We start from the raw sequence: 24,984 nt of genomic DNA, 5'->3' as shown, positions 1-24,984 counted from the left end.
TTCATGATTATAGACATCCCCACCAAGTGCTTGATTCTTCAGCCCATATTTAAGTGCTAAGTAATTATATTGAGTAGAAGTAGTTTTCCATATATTTCTTGCAGACCCTTTTGTAATTAGACATATGCGTTTAATTTTTGTGAGGTAGGTATTATGGGCTTTGTGTAGTTAAGAGATCTGTAGAATGATGGGTCCATACGGGATTAACTCGCTCTCTGTACTGGACCTGGAAAAGGAGTTCAAAGGTAGATCAAGCACAGGGACCTGCCGCTCACATAAGAGGGAGGAGGAAGTCTCTCTAGTCCAGAAATGAGACTTGTGTGGAAAGACCCTGCTTAGAGGAAAAAAAAAATGTCTCGGAGGAAATAGGGGTTTAGGAAAAATAAACAAATTATTAAATAAAAATATTTACTTCATTAGTAAATTTTTTAATCTTAAAAGAGTTCATTTCTGAAGGAACCTAGGTTTGTTGTCTTTAGCAGCCTGCTCTGACAGGATGCCCTTGGCCTGAATTGGCCCTTCAATTCAACAGGTGCCCTGTGGCCCCCAGCTGACTGTCTCAGACTGATTTCTCCCCTGAGCTTTAGGTGATGGAGACCACTTCTCCTTTTCAGGACTATAAACCAGCTGCCATTGGTTTGAAATTCAGTGTCTTTGTTTCTATTTTCTCAAGTCTCAGCAAAATAACACCTGTCCTTCCACATATTATCTTGATGCTCAAGGACACATTTCTTGTCCTATTCTTCCCCAGACTGAGTGGAGCAATCACAGACAAGGCTTTTCTCTTTGTGTATCCTCACAGGCCAGCTCACCTGGTCAACAGGAAAGGTGAGCACTACTTATGGCCATGTCTTTCTGCTTACTGCAGGGGCCTGAACCAGGCCCTGAACTTGTAAACATCAACATCATCATCATCATCATCATCATCATCATCATCATCAATGGTAAATATAAAATCATTTCATCTCAATGCCCTGGTTCCTGAGACACTGATGTAGACCCATGTTTATCAAAGTGTGCTCCTTCAGACATCTGCACTAGAAATGCCTGGGATACATATTCAAAATTCTGATTCTGGAGACGCACTGGATACACTGAATTGGAATCTTTCAGGCTAATGTTCTATGATCTGGTTATCTGCACTGCTCTCTGAGTAAGTCTTAGGTATCTTATGTTGAGGGTTGTGAACCACTGTGAGAATATCTGAAGGCCTGATATTTCCCTCCCATATCTTTAGCATCATTTTTATACAGGTTAGGAATTTAACTCAGTTAGTCCTCTGCTTTACTATCCACTGTCCAAAATTGCCTGTACAGATGCTGTATACTTGGGAATTAATTAAAATACATTAGTAAGCCTTCTCAAGAAGTGTGTTATTTTATAAAGTTCTTTCTAACATCTAACTTCACTTATGCTGATGTCATTCACCTCATCTCTTCATTTTCTGTCTCACATTTGGGATGAAAAGGAAAATTATCACCATCCATCATAGAACATTCTTTCTCTATCTGCACGTCATTCTTAAAGACAGCCCTGAGACATGATTATTCCAGAATAAAAAAGCTTTGTCATCATCCAGTAGTCAACCAATAGGATTATAACCCACCTGCATATTCCGGGGACAAACCGAACACATCCCGAACTGAATGCAGCAGGTTCGCCACCCAAGTATCCTCCTCCTTTTGGGTTTTGTCCTCAGTGAGGATACCACCGAGCACCAGGTTCTGAGCCAGTCCTCCCAGAGCGAGCCCACCCCGATACCCAGACCACCACAGGCTTCTTTCCATATCTCCTCAGAAAACACTCAAAATATCTCTCATCCGTTCCAATCCCTTAATCCAGAGGTTGCCAACACCACCATCTCCAGGTCCAGAAACAAAGTCAACATGTGCAGCATCTTCCTTTATAAAATTAAGGAGAAGTTGTCACTGTGGCTAAATAGTAGACTGAAGAGTGCATTCCCCGCCCCAGATCGTGTGTGCACTTAATGCTGTCCAAACAGAACAAACATTCGTAGTTTGCAAGCTCTATTTGGTTTCTATCTTTTTTTTATCTCTTCTCCCCCTGTTCCCCCACCTCCCTGATCCTGGTAACCACTGCTCAAGTCTTACCTCTATGTATTTGATTTGTTTAGATTCCACAAGTAACATCATGCAGGTGTTTTCTTTATGTGTCTGGCATATTTTACTTCTGCGTGTTGTTGCAAATGACAGGATCTCCCTTCTTAAGGCCGAATATTATCCCTTTGTATGTCCTCAGCATCCCTCACCTGGCCTGTTGCAGTGCTTGTCACACCATCACTAGCCTCTTTCCACTAATCCTCACCATCACAGGCATAATCCTGTGGAAGCCAAGTATGACCACACTGTTTCCTTGCCTAGAGAATAACCAAGCACAGCCAGCATTCTGGAAAGGGGGCTAAGGGAAGGGAAATAGGTAAAAGTGGTCATGGGGCTGGAGCAGACAAGGTATTTTGGGTGTGGTCTGAAAGCCTAGACTAGGCTTCACCAGGGAGGGTCTTGTTTTCTCCACCCCAGAGTGGTGGGAGTCAGGGAGTCCCAGAAAGGTGATGGAGTGAGCACAAGACATGGTCCTCCCTCTCTCCTTTCCTTGTAACATGACTTCCCTGCTTCCTTCCCTTTGCTATCTGCTCCTCTTTCTTTTCTCCACTCTTTCCCTAACGCTGCCTAGTGTATCTCCCCACTGCTGGTTTGTGATCTCCTTTCCATTTTCCTTTTCCCCCTCTTCTTCCTCTTAAGCTTCAGTGTCTTCTCTTCCTCAACCCCAGCTCCTGCCTTCACACTCCTTAAAATGGCACTGGAACTTGGATAGCCTAAAAATACATTTAATTCTTTGTATAGCCTACTATCAACCTAACATAGGGTGTTTCGTATCTTTCTTTTGCCCAAAAGGCTGCTTAAAATTAGTTACATGTAGTTACCATTTGCATTTGTTCCTCAATTGCTTTTTCCTTCTGGCAAGTGACCCTAAGTAGAATGACAGCATCCTTGCCTTTGTCATAATCAATTACTCTGTGCATCAGTGTTCAGTGTCGTGGGAATTACATGAGCACTGGAGTGAAATTAACTAATGTGCCATACTTGCTACCTTGTTACTATAAATTATCTTAGCCAAAATACCAAGAAAGGATAATAGCCATTTTCAAATTGGGCATTATATCCAACTGAGTCATAATGCAACAGGAACCATAGGGAAACTTAATGAAAAAAGAAATATTTTTTAAGCATAGCAAGTAAAGCTTTAAAATATGTGCAAATTTGAAAACTATTATTTAACATTTCATAAAAAGAAATAAAAACACTCTGACCAAAAGTATAATCATGTGAATAAATGTGTGCATAATTTAAGCACAATACCTAATTCCAATGAAACACACACAAATATATATGTGTGTGTGTATATATATATATATATATATATATATATATATATATATGTATTTATGTATAGTCTCAAAAGGTGTTAGAGATTGTTTGTGCAGAAGAACATGCATATCAAGTCAGAGATTGTTTGAAAATCAGAGATATTAACAATCATTTCAAATTTAATACACTTTTTAAAATAAAGAAACTGACCCATTCAGAGAGATCAACACTGAAGGATGAAAGGTGGAAACACTTCCATTCTGAAAAGGGCATCTCTGTGTATCCTGATGAACTTAGATTCCTGCTTGGTTTAGTTTTGCCTCCCTACTCCCAGGGGGCAGAGTATGAAAGGCTGGTCCCCAAGGTGAGCAGTTTTCAGATGCTACTGAGGCCCTTGGTTTAGGGACAAAGGATATTGATGGCCATTGATGGTAGATGTAGCTCAGATTACTTGATTAACCCCCTGCCTAGAGCCTAAATTAAAAAAAAAAGCCAGGAGGCAGGGACAAAGTACCTTAGCAACACTGGGATACGTAGTGAGCCATTTCCTGAGAACGGATGTCCATAGATGCTAGAGATAGGATGGGTATCAAGGATGGCCAAAAAACTCACACAACACCCCAAAGCATAGAAATATGGGTGAATGATTGTGTGTACCATATATGAGTAACTCTCAGGAAAGAATAGAGAAGCTGGAGGGAAACTGAGCACTACACTGTGAAAAAACAAGTCAGTTCCATTTCTAAACCCCAAACCTGAGTGATGAACAGAAGAATTGTCAAGAGGAAATGTCAAGAGGAAATAACGTTGTTCCATCCAATTTTATGAGAGCGATGGACTCTGTAGGAAGATGTATGATTGATGGGAAGTGAGGCAGGGACTCTGAGGCTTTCCTGTCTGGGATGCTTTGGGACATTGAAGCAACACAAATCACCATATGTAAGAGACGCCTGCTGGCACAGTGGTAGGGAAGCAAAACCACCTTCTCAGAAGAGGCTCATGAAAATATTTCTGAAGGATGGGAGTACAATATTAGAAAACTACCTCATGTATAATAGATAAGATTTTGAGGTCCTTAAACGTGTTTTTGCAGAATATATGGCGTTTACCTTGTTTTCCTGAATTAAAGACCATTTCATACCCCCTCCTTCCACATTCATTGTCTATCGATAGTTGGGTTGCTAATTTAGTGAAGAAGAGGACAGAACTGCTTCACATTTCTGCAAACTTCAAATTAGAGGCAAAGGAAGTTAGGAAAACCAAACATTTTATTCTACTCAGTGTCGGGCTCTGCACCTAGGTACCTGCCTACCAACTCTACTCTTACTACCTTAACCTAAAGCTACCATCATCTCCCCCACCAGCCATTTCAAAAATAATTGTTATATGGTTGGTGATGGTTGAGCTACCAGCTTTTGACTTACCCACTAGTGGGTGGACGGGGGATCCTTATTAATATAGATTCCTGGGACTCCTACTAAACCCACTGAATTGAAATATTGGGAGTCTGACCCAAAGAATCTACCTTTTCTCCCTCTTTCCAGGTGATTCTTATGAGCCCAAATATTTAGAAATCACAGTAGCAGTGTTAGTTTTTTTGATTCATTTAACAAATCTACATGAAAAAGGATTGTCTTCCTCTCCAGTTGTATCACTTGGTTAAGAAACTCAGAGCAAATATTAATCTCAGGAGAGCCCCAGGGCTTACTGCCTCCCCAGATGCCTGCATTTGGGTAACAGAAATATTTATATCACCCTTTGGAATATGATATTCTCATAAATGTCAGCCTGTGATAAGATAGCAATAATGAGTCTTTATACATTTTATGTATGTTGCTTATGTCATCATTCAGAAAAATCAAACAGACTAAAACCAGAATTTTAAAACCCCCAAATTAACTTAAGTATCCAGGGAAACATTTTAATTGTATAGACGAGAAGCTTGAGAGGCAGAGACCGGGGCATGAATGACAACATGAGCCTTGGCTGGATCCGGGGTCCAGGTGTCCCGAGAAAGCCCATGGTTCTACTCACCATTAGTGTCTTTTCCTTCCTCGCCCCTCCCCCTTTTCCTCTTCTCATATCAGAAACACATTCTGACTTCCACTCTTCTCTATCGGTGCCCCAATGATGAACAATCCTTTCCTTCATTCTGAGTTCTTCAGTATTCAGAATTTACCTTCAAACCATGTCTCTCTACAGAGGATTTTCTTAGTCTTTCAAAGCTACAGATTGCTTGAAAAAAAATTGTTCCTCATGGTGCTATAGACAGTTTATAGTTGTTCAAAACACATGTATTTCCCAAAATCATATTAAACTAATTCTTTAATGTAAGTATTCCCTTGTCAGTTTCTGTTCTACCATCTTGCAGCTTGTCTTCTACCTTTGAGAAAATCGTTCATATCTGACATTAAATCTCTTGATATACATCTCTGAGGAACATATTATAATCATCATGACCACAAAAGAGACGACTATTGTCATATAAAAGGAAAGATTCCACAGGGAACATGTGCCTTCAGCATCAGAAATGTGTTTATTTTCATTTAGTACTTTTTTTTTTGTCCCACCTCCCCTACCGGAGGTGAAATTATCCGACAAATTGAATATCTTTATTTGGATGGCAGGGGCTTATGAGAGTTACTTCCTGAAATGCCAATAGAGAAATATGCACCTCAAATCAAAACTCTAATGTGATTTTCATTCAACAGAATTTATTTTGAATGATCTGTGTGTTTTATTGCCTAGCTTCTAAATCTATGGATCCTCACTAAAATTGGTCCCATATTGGGCACTAGTTTTCACTGTGCAAACATTAAGTTGATCTTTTTAAAGTGGGCACAAACTTAAAACAGATTCCTTCATTTCCAAGACTTTAATCTTTATTACTTTTTTCTTTAAACCTGAGGTTGACTGGAGTTTTCCTTTTAAAGCATTTACTCAACTTAACTTCAAAACCTCTTAGCTGAGTTAGCCATGTGTGGCATGGCTTTTTAAAAAAATTTTTTTTAATGTTTATTTTTGAAAGAGAGACAGAGACAGAGTGTGAGTGGGGGAGGGTCAGAGAGAGAGGGAGACACAGAATCTGAAGCAGGCTCCAGAATCTAAGCTGTCAGCACAGAACCGGATTCGGGGCTCGAACCCATGGACCATGAGATCATGACCAACTGGGGCTGAAGTCGGAGGCTTACCTGACTGAGCCAACCAGGCGCCCCCGGTATAGTTTTTTTAAATTTAAATTTCATAAGTTACATGTAATAAATTTTAAGAATATTAAATGCTTAGTACATAATATCAACTTTTTCCCAGAGAGATGCAATTTTCTATGATTTCTTTTTTAAGTTTGAGAATCTCCAAAGGAAAAGGATCATGTTTCAAATTACACTTCTTAAAAATTGAAATGAAATCTGTTCCCTAGGTAGCAAATCCCTAAAGGTTTTCCTTACATCATCATGTGTTTATAACTTCTTGTTAGATAGAATAGGTGCCAGACCATATGATGAAAAATGTCTGGCACATAGAAGCATTATAGTGAAACAGTTAAAATGTAAGCTAATGAGTCAGACTATTAATGCTCAAATCCTGTGTTCTCTATTTACTACCTGGGTGACTGCACAGATTCTTAAACTCTCTGTGCATCAGTATCACCATTTTAAAAGCATTTGCTCAACAGGATTAGATGAGCTAATACTGGCCAGTGCTTAGAACAGTGTTGGGCAGAGTTTACTATATAAATACTAGCCATTATTATTACTATAGAAGTAGATCTATTGTTATTATATAGTATAGCAATTGTTATATTGTGTTGTGCTATATTATTAACCTAGTGAGTACTCACTACTTATGAAATAGAGGACTATGGAAATATATTCTTTTAATTTTTTTGAATGTTTATTTATTTTTGAGAAAGAGAGAGACAGAGTGCGAGCAGGGGAGGGACAGAAAGAGAGGGAGATACAGAATCCAAAGCAGGCTCCAGGCTCCGAGCTGTCAGCACAGAGCCTGACGCAGGGCTCAAACTCACAAACCATGAGATAACGACCTGAGTCAAAGTCAGCCGCCCAACTGACTGAGCCACCCATGTGCCCTGGAAATATATTCTTTTTACTGAAATATTTTAAGTTCACATTTCATTACATTGAAATAAATAGCACTTTAACTATGGAGTAATAGTAAAGATTGGAAGTTGCATTTGATTTGCATTGGAATCCTTTTCCTGAAAGATGGCTGAGGATTATAAGGGCCTGGCCTATGCAGTGGGGATCTCACAGGGTGGGGGATGGACAGATAGAATATCTTTTACCAGATCCTGGATTCAAAGCAAAGAGTCAAGATTGGTAGAGAAGAAAGGCAACATCTGTAAGTCAAGAATCAAGGCACCAAAAGGAAGGCACAGATGCCAAGGAACTGGAGAACCAGGGACACTGAGAACAGAAAATAACGGGTCAACAATAAACCTGAAGTTGTCACTGAAACAGATCAGAGCAGATGCTGTCACCCATAGCTAGCCTTATGAGACCTGATTCCTGGGCAGGAGGCCGTATGGACCAGCCATTAGTCCCTTCATCACTTCTATTACTGCTGCACTGTTTTCCACCAAACACAACCTGAACTTGCATTTTCGGCAAAGACACACACTCAAGATGATATTCATTACCTTAAAAAATGGTATTCGTGTGCAACTTCATCGCAAAAGAAATAGAAATCACCTCCCTCAGTAGCAAAAAGATAAAATAAACATTCACATGTCCCTCTGACATCAACACATGTATCAGAGCACAACAAACAACATGATAAAATCATCAACAGAAACAGAGACCTATAAGTTATGGCAGATACTGCAACTAATAATTTTTAGGTATGTCAAAGATGACCTGGGGGGAAAGAAAGAAACAAAAATAACAGAACAAATGTCAAATTCATAAAATTGACTTGTATCTGAAAGAAGGCATCTCCAGAAAGTGATCTTTATCTGAATCATACTTCTCTGAAAGGGGAGGATAGGGAATTCTAGCTTGATCTTGCTCTCAGTCTGTTGAATATTCATTTTGGGCAACAGAACACAATTTACATCATGTGAGGCTCAGGTCTGTGTGCAGGAACACCCTTTAGGGAACTCAGATGAAGCTTCTAAAATAACAAGAACATTTTCCAGTTCACCGCAGAGGGAATCCGCAGCTCGAATTTCATTTTCTTTGACAGGTTTTTCCAGATTTGCTCAAGAAAATGCCCCAGAGAATGATTCTGCTTAAGTTTTATGTGTGTGTGTGTGTGCATGCGGGCGTGTGAGTGGGTAATGTCTCTATACATGTTTACATGTAGTTTTTTGATGATAATATTTAGCAATAACAGAGTTTTAAAGAATTTAAATGAACATGACATGCAAACCCAAATAAGAGCATTTTTCTTTGAGGTACCATGAATTTAACCTGTCAACTTTTGCTCAAGGGAGAAAAGAAATACTTTCATCTAAGTCTCTATTGTTTGGTCCTATGGCAGAAATTAATTCTGACTCCACTATAATGTATGGATACAGCACATCTGAATGAGACTTATGTGTAAATAGTAAATATTGCAGAAGAAGTCATATGGCTAAAAAGGTGCTCAACTTCTAGGATACGTTAACACAAAACAGAAAGACTTGCTTAGATTTAAATTCGATACACCTTTTATAAGTATTTTTGCCTGCAAAACATTGACACAATTTGAATTCCTGGTTTCAAAAGAACTACTCTTTTTAAATTTTATTTTTTAGAATTCATAATAATTCTGTTTCTTTTTATAAAATCATCTTTTCAGGAAACTCTCTAAGACAAGTACATTTCTAAATGGAAATAAAAGATTATATTAACCTCAACCCTTTCAAAATTATTCAATTTTCTACAAACTAGCTCATTTTTTTAAAATACGCAAATGCACAATTTTAAGAGGTAATATTACTCTTCCACTTGACATATATACTGATATTATCAGACAGTGATGAATAATAAAGCAACAGCCCTTACAGCACTGTAGTAAAGATCAAATATTAAAGCCAAGATGGCAGAGTCAATAGACATAGATCCTTCTCATTTTTGTTGTTGCTACTACCATTTTGGTTTTTTTTTTTTTTTTGCAAACATTGAATGAATGGCCAACACCTTTGGCATGTTACTTACTGATGGGTAGAGGTAACCTTCTCCATTCATGGCTATATACAATCCTGTCTTCACTCCCTGGATGGCAACAACGCGCAGTCCCACTGGTATGAGGTTGAACAGTGCTGTAAAGATAAACATGGCCTGTCACAAATGGGCAGGGGAAGCAAAGCTTTGCCATCACTTTTCTGTCTTTCATTTCTTTTATTGAAAAAAAAATCATCTATGTTACAACCTTCTGAGAAGTTCCAATTAATTAAGTTTTATTTCTCTTTCTAATGAAGACGTATCTTCAATGGGTAAAATCAGCCCTTGAGCTTCAACGTATAGATATCAGCAGTCCACCTATAGCATTGCAAAGAATTGGTGGACCAATACACAGACTCAAGCCTGTAATCATGATTCCAGTATCACAGTCTCTGACATCGTTTGATGCCAAAAGAAATCAGCTGTGAAGATTCTCAAAGAGTGGAATCAAAAAAGTCCAAGTTGAATGCTTAGTCTGGTCTTTCAAGTAGAAAGCATGTTTTATCACTGCAATGTAGGACAGGCTAGAAGTTTAAAAGGTAATTTCAAAACTAAATTAGTGTTGCTGAACCAACATGAGATGCCAGCAGAGCCCAGAAAAGTTGTGTACCTGCCAATGTGCTCAATTTAGAAAGAATGAATCATACTGAATGGCATGCACATTTTAAAGAGAGACATTTTTTTTTTACTAATATCTCATAAAACTGTGAGTGATAACTAAAGTAAAAGAGGGGAAAGTGTTCAATTTTACCCATCTGTGAGATAAAAACTCATTTATGTTTCCATGTTTCATTTCTTCCCTTATTGACCAGAAAAGTATTTTTCTATTATTTTACATAGTACAGATAGCAATGTTATCACTGAGTTTTAAAAAAAAGTCTTAACATTCCTTTAACACATTGTCATCCTGGGGTTACATGTTGACTCTTTTGTGGGTATTCTAGCACCATCCTCAGTATTAACTGCTTCATGATTTGGGGGACCTTAACGTAAATACATTTTTAAGAGAGCTATTAATTATCCACAGTGAGGTTATCTGCTCCCACTCAAGGTCTTAATTCCAGAGTAGTTCCAACTAACTGGATCAGGCCAGAACAGGCAACGACAACCCTGAAATGTTGAAGTAAACATGTAAACAAAATACCTGAGGTTTAGGTTCTCAAATGTATTCCACAAAAGACAAATAATTTGAAAAGTGTGGGTAATTTTGGCTTCAATCTATGGGTCTATTCAGTGTATAATTAAAAATGTACTTTATAAATTAATTTCTATTTAATTCTGAGGCATCACATTTTTTCTCTGAAGGGTGGGGGAAATTTATAACTTCTTTTCTAAGTATTACATGTTACTGATCCCAAGATGTCAAGATGCCTGTGATGAAAGGAACATGGCAGGCCATGGTCATAGATAATCATCCCTAAAGGAATACTCAGGGACAAAATGATTAAGTGGATAATAGCTTTCATGATTCAAGCTATCTTTGGACTGTTTTCCATAGGATTCTAGAGGCTTATGTTATAAAAGAATGAGGCTTATGCTTGCTCACTTCTATTACTTAATAGTAAACATGAGTGGGAGTCATTGAACAGTACATGGTACTTGTGTCATTGTAACTCAGTATTTCTTCTTTGTGGAACAGGACCATTGGCTAATATCTCTCTTAGCCAGAACACCTAAACTCTCCTATCTCCCTTATATTTTGAAAGGATGGGTACCATAGAACAATTCCTGATTTAGGTGTAAAAGTTCTGGAGAAAAAAAACATAGTTGGATGCCTGTCCTTGAAAACTATTCTAACTTAACCCATTCATTCTAATCTTTACACACTCTTAATGGTATTTGTAGGTGCCATATATTTGATAGAGGCCAGATGGTATAATTCTAGAAAGTAAGTATGTCATGAACTCATCAAAATAATATGGTATAGGAAAGAGAAAAATTATAGATGATAGCCTAAAATGACCTTACCAAAAAATAGGTTTTTTTCCCTAGGATTTTGGTTGGGACCTGAATTCCAAAATGTCAGTTATTATCATTTACAGAAAGACAAATCAAAGCTAATCCATGTAACCACTGTCATGTGGAAGCCCATTCAGAGCTGATCATGATGAATCCATGATGCTAATTAAAACTACAGATACCCATGTTAATTGAGACATCATTATATTTTCCATTCCTTTTGTATTTTATATAATTATAAAGCAATGTCACAAAGCCTAGGGGAGTTCAGAATAATAAGATGTTCATGCTACTTTATTTATTTTGTGGAACACTCTAGTTTTCCGTACAGTAGTGATTTTCAACCCCGGCTATACTTTAAAATTAGTTGTATTCATAAAGCAGGATATCCATGCCCAACCACAGACTAATTAAATTAAATAAGAATCTCTGGAAGTGGGTTTAGGGTTTAGGGCATAAGGAAATTTTTTAAAAAGCTCCTCAAATGATGCTAAAGTACAGCCAAGATGGGAACAGCCATCCCAAGGCCTGTAGCATGGTGGTAGCTGTGAGTGATGGGCAATTTTTACACATCAAATTATCAGGTCAGGAATTTCTAAGATGAGAGGGGTCCTTGTAGCATTTATTAAATCTGGTGATGGGAGCAATTAAGTTTAAGAGCACAGGAAAACCTCAGGACATCCCCAAAAGCAAACTAGGGGAAAAGAAAACTACACCCTAATCAAATGCCATAGTTCATGGTAAGGCTAATGTTGAGTAGATAGATGGGAAGCTCTAAGAATTTTAAATGAATATACCCTGAAAATGAGTGTGTGATGAAGTAACCTGTGTACTCATTTCTTTCTGTGAAAGATCTCTCCAGGGCACATAGATGCCAATAGTAAGCAGTCAAGTTGCTACAGTATCTTCTCTATTAGGACCAATCACCCATCATCAATCACTGTCATGGCACTTTCCTTCCCGGAGATTTCTAGATCTCGGGCTGGGAAACCCGGGGAGGATGTTAGGATCAGGCTCACCTGTCTGCTGGCCTTTCTCTCTCTTCTCAACTCACCTAAAAATCTTGACAAAGGCAGCTTAGTAGGGTCATTCTGACTGTACCTAGTTCTAAATAAGCTCATGTTCAGTTGTGGGGATATGTGTCCAACTCAAATCATGAAGATTTGAAGGCTCAAGCCTCAGTTTTGTCATATAGTAACTTTCAAGGTGGCAGCATGGTGACCTTTAGATTATTTCTCCTTATTTTTCCTACTTACAGATTACTAGTCTTTGGTTTGGATTCAGAGGATTATCAAAAATCTGGAATGCATTTGTCAATTCTTACATCACACCCTTCGTCAAACCAAAAGGGCAGTGCTGCCAGGATCCGCCTGCCAGCATCTCTAGTGCTCACCCTCATGTTTATAGAATACTTTTCATGGCTTATGATTTTCTGAAGATTCATAAGACTACTGTAATGAACCAGAGAAAAGAAAATATTCTTAAAATTCCATCTAAAAAATGTGTTTTTCAACTACAAAGTGATGACACACAAAAGTAGAGTGAATCAGTAATTCCCACGGCTTTTATAAAACTACCGCAGTCCTGCCATGTTTTATTAAGTTTTATGGTCGTATAATTTTTAATGACCTTTTGAGGAGAGAACCTGTATCTCACCCTGTTTCTCTCTATTCTGCTATGTTTTGGAAAATGTTGAAATGGTAACAGAACTAACCCAACTGGCCAAAAGGGCACATAAAATGGAACAGAAGGTGTGGGACAGCTCTTTGCACAGGAATGCCAGCCCCTTGAGTGTGGGCACTAGAACTTGGTTCTGTGGCTTCTCTACAGGAGATCCTGTCCCCTCTTTATTGTTTAAATTGTTCCTCGACAGTATTAGGGGGATAAGAGAGGACTGCAAGTGCTGCCAGACTCTTGTTCCTTCAAGTGTGGTTACACAGTAGGAGAAAACAGGCCCCACACATTTAGAGAACAGAAGGTCGTGTGTCTTTTGGTGTCTAATCTCAGTTTTCCAGTTTGGTGTTTAATACTGTTTGCGTAACCAGATACAATTGTGTGTGCGTGTGTGTGTGTGTGTGTGCAGATAATGTATAAATCTGCACTTTCACAGTTTAGAAAATATTGTGCTCCTTATTCAATTCTGAAGCAATACGCTTTTAAAAGATAGTGTCTACCTAACACACCTTAATTTGATATTGATTCCCATCGTTAAAAATAACCAACTTGTTTGGCATTACAAAAACCAAAGAAGAAGGTAGGGGAAACATGCATAAAACCTGTGAAGAGAATTATTTTTCTGAGAAACTAAGCAGCATTTTCATATAGCTATGGTTTATTTCCTTTCTTAAAAACTTTGTCATAAGGGATGGCCTCAAACTCTAAGTCAGAATGTCATAGTTTTTGCAGTAATCAGAGTTATGGAAAACTATTCCTCATGCTCCACTGGATTTTGGTCAAAGGAAATCAGAAAACATTGCAGACATCAGAACTTAACAAATCTTGAGAGTCCATGACTCCCACAAGTATAAGACATAAGAAAAAGAATGCCTTTTGTCAAAGAATGGGTAAGGAGATAAAGATAGGGAGAAGAAAATGAACAGACACACATGTATTAGTTTGAACCAGAAGAAACTGGCATCTTTCATAGGTCAAAGATGGTCAAGTCCTTACAATTTTAAAAAGTTCAATTCAATATCAAAATCCCAACAAGTAAACAATGGTTGACATCAGTCTTAAGAATAAAAATGCTTTCTCTTTCTTCCTTGTGTTTGAATTGCTTTACCTTCTCTTTTCTCTAAATCAAAGAAGGAAATAAACCACTTGACAAAAAAAATCAATGAACAAATACAATAGGGAAAAGTTTAAAAGGACAAAAGGACAACATAATAGACACAAAGACAGAAAAAGATCAGAGATTGAAAAGGAAGAAAATGCAGATAAACAGAACATTTTTAGGTTGAAAAAAAATTTAAATGATGCAAGGTCCAAATTCTAAAAGGTAAACACAATGGCTAGAAAAATATTGACACTTCACATAGTGACATCAAATGCAAAAACAGTCTGCTTTATATTATTAGATGATCTTGGGGCTACTAAAAATTGGATTACTAGAACTTAAAACAGAAAGTGCCTATAATTTTGTTATACGTATTCAAATCCTCCCTTCTTCTCATGGAATGATGTTCTATAAATGAAGGGCTAATGTTAAATGGAGGAAAAGATTCATATGCACTCCTGATCCACTGTTAATATGTGAATAAATATCTCCAATAAAATCAGTTTTTGCTTTTCATTCATTCTCCTGAGCATCGGAAAGCGTCTATTTTAAAACTGATGTGCTAAATTAAAAGGACTTCTATGCCAGAATAAACAGAAAATGGGAAGGGAAAACACAAACAATTAAGAAGAGACTCCAGAATGAAAACACAAAGAAGAATTATATATTAAAAAATAGTAAAGCGAAGGCAGACACTAATACAATGGAGGGTCAGTGGCTTTTCAACTAAAGAAAAATCATCACAGACCCAAATATATAATGTAAACATTTTGTACAATGTATTTAAAGGTACAGAACTTTCGCATCCTCTCTACAAAAAAGATACTATCTTTTCTGGTTGAATGCAAAGAATTTGAAAAATTCCATTTCCATTATTTGAAACAACTAATCCTTACAGCTCTTGAATTTCCACAATTACCATTAAAAAGCTACAAGCCTGATAAAAACAGTATTTCCAAAGTAAACATGGATTCAACTTTCATCTGGATGCACTGGTGTCCTTATTTCACTTTTAGGATAATGAAGATTAAAAGTAACAATAATGCTGGATGTAACAATCATTTTGAAAAAAAGAGAAAGAGAGAAAATAACCTCTAATTATCTTAAAATGATAGCTTTCTTTTGTTGCTGTTAATGTTTTCATCCATGTGGTCCAAGTACAATGGTAAATGGCATTCTAGTGTGTAACATTTGTAAAAATGAACCAACACAACAAGTATTTGTAAATGTATTTTAAGAAGTCATTTAAGCAGCAGCGTAGCTTCTACCAACTGTGTTAACGGGTGGCCTGAGGTTGTCACTTACTAGAATTAGTGCTGTCATCCTTGGTTCCATCGAGAGCTCCATCGGGATGCATTTGCAAGTAGTAGCCTTGCCTGCAATATAACCTGGTCACTATACCCTTGAGCTGGGGATCTGAAAGGCAAACATAGTTATCATAAGCCTCACAATGTGTCAGAATAGAGTTTCTTTTTTTCTTTTTCTGATTCTTTTCTTTCTTTTTCAGAAGAGGGCATTGGATAGAAGTAGCACCTTTCACTCTCTATCTCCCAGATTCCTCTGTCTGAATCAAACTTAGAGCATATTGATCAGTAAAGGTGAGGAAAAGGCAGTCATAAGTTGCATGTGTCAGCAGCAGAAAATAGGTCCTTTTATGAAACTAATGTGTGGATTTAAATTATTAATTAACACAGTTGAGCTACTTAATAATCTATTCGTTTAATTATTAGCTAAGTCCTAAACTAGTCTAATAGTCTAATATCATTCAGGATGGTAGTACAAGAGTTGTGCAAACTTCTGCTTCTAAGAAACTTTATTAAAGGCTTTTTAATGGATTTTTCTTTTTACTTAATTTGACAAGTAATCCCAAAAGGTGAAAAGCCTATAATAAAAAAAATCATACTAACATTTTGATATGCATTCTTAGAAAAAGCCCCATTATGGAGAATGCCTCTTTGATGTCTAAAGGGTCAGCCTGACTGGCATGGAAGCATCTAGTACTCATGCATGACCCACAGAAAAATGGGACAGTCGATTTCTGAGCTCAGGGTGAGGCACCATAACAAACCTATGCTGTCAGGTCAGCTCTGTGGCCATAATCTGGACGAATTAGACAGCTTACACACATTTATAACTAAAAAAGAGTGAAATTATATAACGTGGATTTTGATTCTTAGCCAAAAGGGCCAAGGATAGAGGACAGTGGAAGTTTATTAAAGCAAAAAGGGAAATTATATGGTAACAGACTTCTCATTTGATGATTCATTGAAAAGAAAACCATTCAAGTGACCCAGGCTTCACAAAGAGCCAGCTGTACCTTTGAAAATAAATATTTACATGTGGCTTTTCAAAGGCCATCCTTGTTTTATGACTAGATATGATGTTGGACATCATATTCATCACCATGGCAACTGGCACCTCTCCACAATCGCTGAATGGGACATGCAAATACGATCATGCTATCAAACAGTAGAATGGCACAGAACGATGAAGGCTACCATCTTGTAATTGACAGAAAATTTGTGGATTTGCCAACAGGTGAACACAAACAAAAAAACACACATGTCAAAAAAAAAAAAAAAAGTTCTTCCAAACCAGAATACCCTTAGTCTTTTGTTTAGTCCTCAAGAAACTAAAGGCAATGTCAATATCTATTATTATGGACATATAATATAACTAATAATTTGAGAAATGACTTTTTGGTGCTTAGATTTTCTTCAAAGATCATATGATAGTGAAGAAAATCTGGGGGGAATACTGCATGAACACCACAGCATCACATCAGTGTGACTAAATATAATAGATGCTTCTAGAAGACTAGGATTAAAAAACAATCTAAGTTATTATTGGGATTGTGTGACATATGCTCCTTATTCTGTAGTATATACCTTTAAAAATCACACAATTCTAAGAAGTGCATTAGTGGGAAAAATTACTCTTGCACCTTAGTCTGCCATTCACTCAGTAAAATTTGACTGGGTTATTGACCCTCTACGTATTGAGGACTTCTTTTCTTATTTATGCTGCATTGTATTTATGCTCATCACTGCAAATAAATGGCATGGAAAAGAAGAGAACAAAGGTAAAAAGTCAGGTTTTTAATTGCCATGAGGACATACAAGGAATTTCAGAGATTGACAATCCTCTGTAAAAGCTTTATGTTTTGAATCACTTAGTGTTAATAATTCTACATTTTAGCTACTACTTGAATTAAGTAGGTCAGGCAAGGCAGTAAAAGACACATAACCCCCACAAGCTCCCTCGCATTTAAAGAGAACACTTCTTCCTCTTCTTTTTTTTGTTGCTTTTCCTATTATCAAAAAGACAAGAGATAACAAGTATTGGTGAGAATGTGGAGAGAGTGGAATCCTTGTGTACTGTTGGTGGGAATACAAATTGATGCAGCCACTGTGGAATACAGTATGGAGGTTCCTTCAAAAATTAAAAATTAAACAACCAATCCGCTTGATACCGCAATCCCACTTCTGGGTACACAGCCACAGGAAATGAAATCAGGGTCTCAAAGAGATCTACAGCTCCATGTTCATTACAGCATTATTCACAATAGCCAAGATATGGAAACAACCTAAGTGCGCATCAGCAAGTGAATGGATAAAGAAAATGTGGTATATGTGCACAACAGAATATTATTCAGCCTTTACAAAGAAGGAAATTGTGCCATTTGTGACAACATGGATGGGACTGGAGGACATAAGTCTGAGCAATGTGTGAGCAAAGAACGAAACCATAGTTTTGAGTTCTCACTCAATTTCAAAGAAATGAAACCAAATTGATTTCTATGCATCTAGTTTCACATTATTTGATGTTCTCTTTTTGAGGAACCATAATAACACTGACTGTGCTCTTCCCAGGCGCCAGGCACTGTGGTAAGTACGTCACAGGATTAACTCATTGAACAAACCACAACTTACTTATTAGAAATCCCACTTTGAAGATGAGAAGGTGGAGTCAGAATGATGGAGTCATTGACAAAGAACACAAAACTGACAAGTGCTCCACTGGGGTTTGAACATGATCTACATTTTAACCACTAAACTGTGTGCCCTCTGGAAGTTGAACAATTGGCCCGAACCATCTTAAGAATCTAAACTAAAATGCAAACCAATCTTGTTTTCTTTTTTTAAACTAGATTTTAAAGATTAACCACAGCTGTATATAAATCCAAACCCTGCATACCTAGGGCCAAATCAGTGATTAAAACAATCACATGAAGTTAGAAAGAATCAAAGTGCTTGAAAATCTCTTCTATGATCCACCCCACTTTGCCATTGGCCACATTCCCAATAAATTTCCACTCATGAAACCCTCACCAAAGTTGCAGATTTAACACTGTAGGTTTAAACTCATCTGTGTCATTCTCCCTCCTCCACCAACTCCAGCGGAAGGTACTTGTATCGCTGACTCATCAACTCATGTGAAAGGTCTCAACACTGTGCCTGCCTTTGCCATTCCGGCTAAAGAATTGCTCGGTTTTTGCAGATGCTGTCTTCAAGATCTCTCTCACTTGCTCCTTGTTCTATTTGCACTGCCAGCAGTTCTTCAGGCCCCTCATTGCCTCTCCTGGGTGGTCTTTGCACCTGCAGTGGGCCCATTCCATCCAGCAGATCAGTAAACATGCAGGGGCTCTGGCCACTCACTGAACTACTCACATGCCCTGCATTGTCTTCTACTACTCCACTCCATCCCCTGTATAGCCCAGCCCCGGTCACTGTGGGCTGCCTACAAATATCCCATAATGTTCCACATTTATCCTGTCCCCTTAACCTTCCCTGTCTCTACATAAATATGCCCCCTTGCACATCTGTGTGCACATACCCACATGCACACATCTTTGAGTATTTAACTTCTTTTTCTCCTTCTGAAGTTCAGCTCCATCAATTCTTCTTCTGGGGCACTTTCCTGATACCTCAAGTGAGTTCAGATTCCTTCTTTAAACACTTTCATGGCAGCATTCTTCATGGGCATTACTTATTTTTAAAAAACTACAGCATTATTCACATTAGCCAAACATCAAAACTACTTCATTTTGAAATGTTTTTAATATATTAAAAGGTACAGGAAATAATACAACCTAAATCTGTGTTAACCATGGAGGTTAATAAATGTTACTATTTTGCTTTATAATTCGTTATTTGAATTTCACATTTATTTGTGCAATTATGTGATTGATGTCTATCTCCAAACTGTACTCTAAGTTTCACGAAGAAAACTGAGATGTATGATATGCTCACTGTTACATTTCCAGGGTCTAGACAAATAGGAACTGGGCAATATAGATTTCTTAAATGAATGTTGACTGGGTAATTATCTAGTCATTTCATATATTGCTAATAAGAGTGAAAATTGTAATAACATGAAATCCAGGATGGCAGTAAAGCCTAAAAAATGACCAAAAGTTTTGACCAGGCAATTGTATTTTCCAGACTTCTAACTTAAAACTAAATCCCCAGTATTATAAACTTTTGTGTAATGACGTATGTGTATATAATATGAGCATGACCACATAAGAAATACTATCCATAGGGAAAATACATGGGAAACAACACACAAAAATGTGAAATATAAATATATTTTGCTGGTTCCTATATGTTTTTCAACATTTTATTATTTAAAAAATCTCCTATAATTTTATAATGAAAATGGAGATTTTTTAATAAAACATATTAATGCCTTTTGACAAAGGATGTGTAACGATAACATTTCATACATGCTTGCAAATAACCTAAATACATATTACTGTTGTAGATTAATTCCATTTGGGTTGCCCCAAATTTTCTGGAGTCCACTTATTAGTTTCTCTTTGTGCTTAGCCACATGTCCATAAAACACTCACTATGATCCTCACTAATAAAACTAGCCATAGTGCAATATCACCGTTTATAGCATGAGGTCACTCTTTCAAATAATTAAAACAGAAGGAAACAAGCTCTTTCCTCAAAGGCCAAAAGTATGAAGCCAAATATCCATGACAAACACAAAAGAAAACAAAACAATTTTCCTGAGAAAGCAAATCACAGCAGCTATATGTTGTCCGGCAACGGCATGACTAAATTTCTCGATCTACCATGTAGAGGACAACATAACCCTCCATGTTTTCTCTCTATAGCAAGACTCAACTTCAGCCTAATACGTGCTGGACAGCTCACTTATACGTATTATTTCATGATTCTGTGAGGGAAACATTGACAGCAAAGACCAAAAGTATCTCACATGACTTCCAGAATGGACAAGAACCAGTCTGGGCAGCTGCAACAGGAGTACAAGTCTCTAAAAAAGAGCATCCATCATGGGCTGCCTCTCTCCCAAAAAGAAAGGAAAGGCAATGCAATGTAGCGTGTGAAGACCCAGTATTAGAACTTCCTGTTTGATTGTTATCCCCAAAACTGAGAAAGAAATTAAGCTTTGCTAATAGTTTACATGGATTGACTTTGGAGTCTTCAGGTTCACATGTCATATGAGGTCCTTGAAGTACCTGAGGCAGGTTCAGGGCATTCTCTAGTTCTGAGGGACTGGCACAGTGTCCTGCTGTCAGTCATTGTTCCCAATAAGTGCTCTGCAAAATGCAGAAGTTTATGTCTTCCTGGTTAAGTAGACTTATAAGTTCTATTATCTAGTTTAACTAAAGTTAAGATATTTTAGGGAAAAAATCTGACAGAGATAATATGGATTAATAGTGATACTCAAAGAAAAAAAATCTAACGCCAAGAAAACAGCAAAGATGACAATTCCTTCACAAGGATTATGTGGTTGAAAACAAGTCCACAAATGAGTAACGGAGCAATGACAACCTACCTATTCATATCTAACATGAAGTCAGTCAAAAGTATTTGAAAACGTTAAGAATACATCTACTATGATAAAAACAGAACATCACCCCAAATTAATAGTATGCTTGAATATAAAACAGTGAAAATATTACATGTGTTAAACAAGCTTATATTGATGAACATTCTCATTTGTTTTTCATAAAAATAATAGGATAAGAAGGTTTGGTGACATTCTTCTAGTGAATGTTAAAAATAAGCCCTTGTTTTCAGTACTGATATATCTGAAACCCCTACAAACTCGACTCTCAATTAATAATTGAAGGAAAATAAATATCTGAAATCCCACACTTACATTTTAGCTAGCCATGTAAAAAAAATGCAAAAATAGTTTTCAATTCATAAGACTGTTAGAGTTCTTTATTGTCTTCTAAGATACACATTCAGAATATTTACTCTGCTTAGGAAAATATGAAAACTTTGTTTTAATTATCCTTTTTCCTTCTGTTTTCTTTTTTAAATACTGACTGTGCTTGCACATCTTACTAAAAATGTTTTGAGGATACTCCTTGTTTGAAACTCTGTACTAACTATGCTCTCTGACATTAATTAAAGTAGAAATAATGAAAGCTAATGTGCATATATTTCAAAAAAATGTTTCATAATATATTAGCCTCAATACTCAGAACTGAGAGAAATGCAAAGCAGTTCAAGTGCCTTCAGATACAGGAAAAAAAAATACCCAATATTTTAAATGAAAACAATCACTCTCTCAGAAGTGAGTTCATTTAAATCAATCACTGTCACAAAAATTGTTTTCACGCAATGTGCAGACTGACAAAAGAGAAATCAGGATAATCCTTAGAATGATGGATATATTTGTAATCATTATTTAAATTGAAAAATGCACAATATGGCATGTGTTTTTACACAGAAAATATAAAAATGTATATACATCACACATACCATGTTTGTTTACACATAAATTTCGGTACTAGTTGGTTATCAGTGCAGGTTCTTAAATGTCACTTCTCTATTAGCTATGGAAAAATCACATGTTTTTTATAGGGTAAAAAGCAACTTTTGGAATAGACATTTTTGTGGCAGATCTAATTAGATTTTGGCACTCTTAGTAGCAGAAAATAGGATTGTGAATAATTTACTCAAAGCCATAAATTATCATATAATTCAGCCATAAAAATAAACCATGTTCAAGAGCTCTTCCAAAGGGCTGAGGGAAAAGGGTGCGGTAGGGACATTAGGAAAGTGATAAATAAACTAAAGGTATGTGAAAACCTGCTATGTTTTTGATAATTCCTTAGGATGGCATTCAATCAATTTCCTCTGGAAATTGCCCCCATGCTACCCCCAGGGCCCAGCCTCTAAGAATCCTGTGTCAGCTACTTCCGAATGGTTGCCTGATCACCACCCCAATTCAATGCATTACTATGTCTGTTCAATTTTAACTGCTGATTCTACAAACTATAACAGGCTCTCCACCTCTGCCTACCAGAATCTTATGCCTGCAGGCACTAGAGATAGAACCTTGCATAAAAAAAAATAGTTCTTGCCCTCAAAGAGCTTGCTGTCTACTGAGGGGGGTAAGGGAAATGTATAATATGGTTCCATGCCAATTAGTCATGTGTGAAATTATTGGGTTTATGTGTCTTCCTGTCCTGCAAGTACATTATAAACCCCTTGATAATTTGTATCATCTGTTATTCAAAGTAGCCTATCACTATTCTTTGCACAGAGTAGCTGTTCAACAAATATTTAATGACTGAATTTATTTCATTCGTCTTTAAAAAGAATCTATATATAAACCCTAAATGGCATTCGAGGCAAGATGCATTTTTTATATCTTAGTTAAGAATTGAAGGAGCAGAGCATGCTTGAGATAAATGTGGGTTTTGAAATGGAAATTCTAATAATTAAACAAAAGATTCCAAAACAATTTGAGACAAAAAAAAAATCCCTCTTAGTAGTGTACATTAAGGAAACAACAGTGGGTAGAGCATCTTCTTGGGGAAGACACTTAAGAAGATGACTAAAGGGAAGGCAGGCCATAATATCTTGCTTAATATGTGACCCTCAACTCCAAGGAGCATACAGATCTAAGAGTAATTCTTGGGATTCCTAATGCAGGGTTGAACTATCACTAGCTTTGTGAATATCCAGTGTCTACAAGCTCCAAAAGGGAACACATCTCTGGATCTCAGTTAAAAGTATCCTCTTCCAATACTATTTTCCATTGAGGTTCTCTAATTGCAAGATTCTAACATATTAGAAACACACTGGAGGTCCTATGACCCCAACATAATTTGGAATTGAACAATAAAATGGCCAAACATTGAATCTACTGTTTCCCTTTATTTATTCATCACTTACAAAGATAAATAATGATAAAATACATGTGTTTTGGTTTGCTAACATATTCCTTCTAAATTTTAATTATATATTTAAAAATAAATTATAAATGTTAATTATGTAATTGCAAAAGATAATATAAAAAATTCTTGTACATATTTAAGAACGAAAAATGTGTGTCCTTCAGTGACAACAAGTAGGGTTCAAGTCAATCATTATTATTGTTACATCTAAAGAAAGCTTTGCTGATAACATATTCTGTCAAGGATTCCTAATTTATCAATTATTTCATTTCCTCCTGGCCAGAAAACATACACGCAAATGCAAAGAAGTGGTATGCTCTGTCTCGTTCAGTGTTGATATGTCACTCTGTGTGGAGTCTGAAACACTTACAAATATGAACACATCATTCATGTTCAAATTCTTCATCAATGACATCAAATACTAAAAGAAACTTAACAATATTTTGACGATATTTTATAGCAATTTCCTTACATTAGCTTAGGTATCAGAAATGACCATGCTGCTGGCTTACTGAGGACATAATATTTCCTAGATTGCCAAGCAAATAACTAAGCATTTTACTTAAAATTTCAAATGCTATTGTCATAGGAAGAGTGGACTCTGATATACTTAAGGTTAGTTGCTACCTAAATAATATTTATTTTTTTAACTCTATACATTTTGGTTTTTGTGTTCTTACTGCTGCTTTCAGACAAGTATCTCAAAGGAGTGTTCAAAATCTTAGCAATATATTTTCAATAAGCACATAATACTATGTATTTCTAGTTAAATTACTAGAATACTCCATGCTTATTCAACCAGTCTCTAAATGTTCAATGATAACTCTTCTTTCTATTTCTTCATTACAGGATTTTTTAAATTAAGAAAACCACTATTGGCAGTAACTACTACAAACCTCTTTGGAATTCTGAAAGGAAGCTGTGCCATCTTGAAATACTCACAATTTGGAAATTAAACTTGTGATACTCTTTTTCACAGTGTGGCATGCACACACACACACACACACACACACACACACACAAGTAGCAAAGTGTGGGACCACTTTGCCACTTAAGTGGTCAAAACGACATTCTTTGACTTTGATAATCTTTTCACTTCTTGCAGCTCATCCAAAAAGCCTTTTTATACTTATTATAAGATAAAATATAATCACATATTATAAATATTAATCATGCCTCTCTCTATGTCCTTCATAAAGTTTGAAGTTAATCAAATATAACTGAATGGCTTGAGTAACAAAGGCCCAAGAGTAGTATTAACACTTGCTAATATTTTATATTCAAATACTATTACAATAAACAAATTTTGGTGCTGGAAATATGAGTGAAAAAGAATGTGAATGTTACATGAACTATATGGCATAATCTGAGAGAGTTTCATAATTATGCAGACTTTCTTTAAAAAGTGATTTTTACATCTAACCAAGATAGAGTAACAGGGACCAGAAGCACTCTTTCACAGGAAACAATAAAAAAATAACAAATTGAATTTTGCAAGACACTGGACATCAGGAAATGAAAAAC

At 36.6% G+C, this 24,984-nt stretch overlaps 1 protein-coding gene across 5 annotated transcripts in view; it reads right to left on the bottom strand.

Moving 5' to 3' along the window:
- The window catches only part of FGF14 (fibroblast growth factor 14), a 624,162-nt gene that overhangs the window by 108,200 nt on the left and 490,978 nt on the right, over positions 1–24,984 (bottom strand). For all 5 annotated transcript variants that reach the window (XM_060636738.3, XM_060636742.3, XM_060636741.3 and 2 more), the window contains 2 exons: positions 15,591–15,701; positions 9,545–9,648 (listed from right to left, as the gene is read on the bottom strand). In XM_060636738.3, coding sequence (XP_060492721.1) covers positions 9,545–9,648; positions 15,591–15,701 — 215 coding nt within the window. The remainder of the gene's footprint in view (positions 1–9,544; positions 9,649–15,590; positions 15,702–24,984) is intronic.

The sequence above is a fragment of the Panthera onca genome, chromosome A1 (genome assembly GCF_046562875.1).
Source record: "Panthera onca isolate mPanOnc1 chromosome A1, mPanOnc1 haplotype 2, whole genome shotgun sequence".
In the NCBI taxonomy this organism is placed as follows: domain Eukaryota; kingdom Metazoa; phylum Chordata; class Mammalia; order Carnivora; family Felidae; genus Panthera; species Panthera onca.
This window is presented reverse-complemented; position numbering and strand designations above follow the sequence as displayed.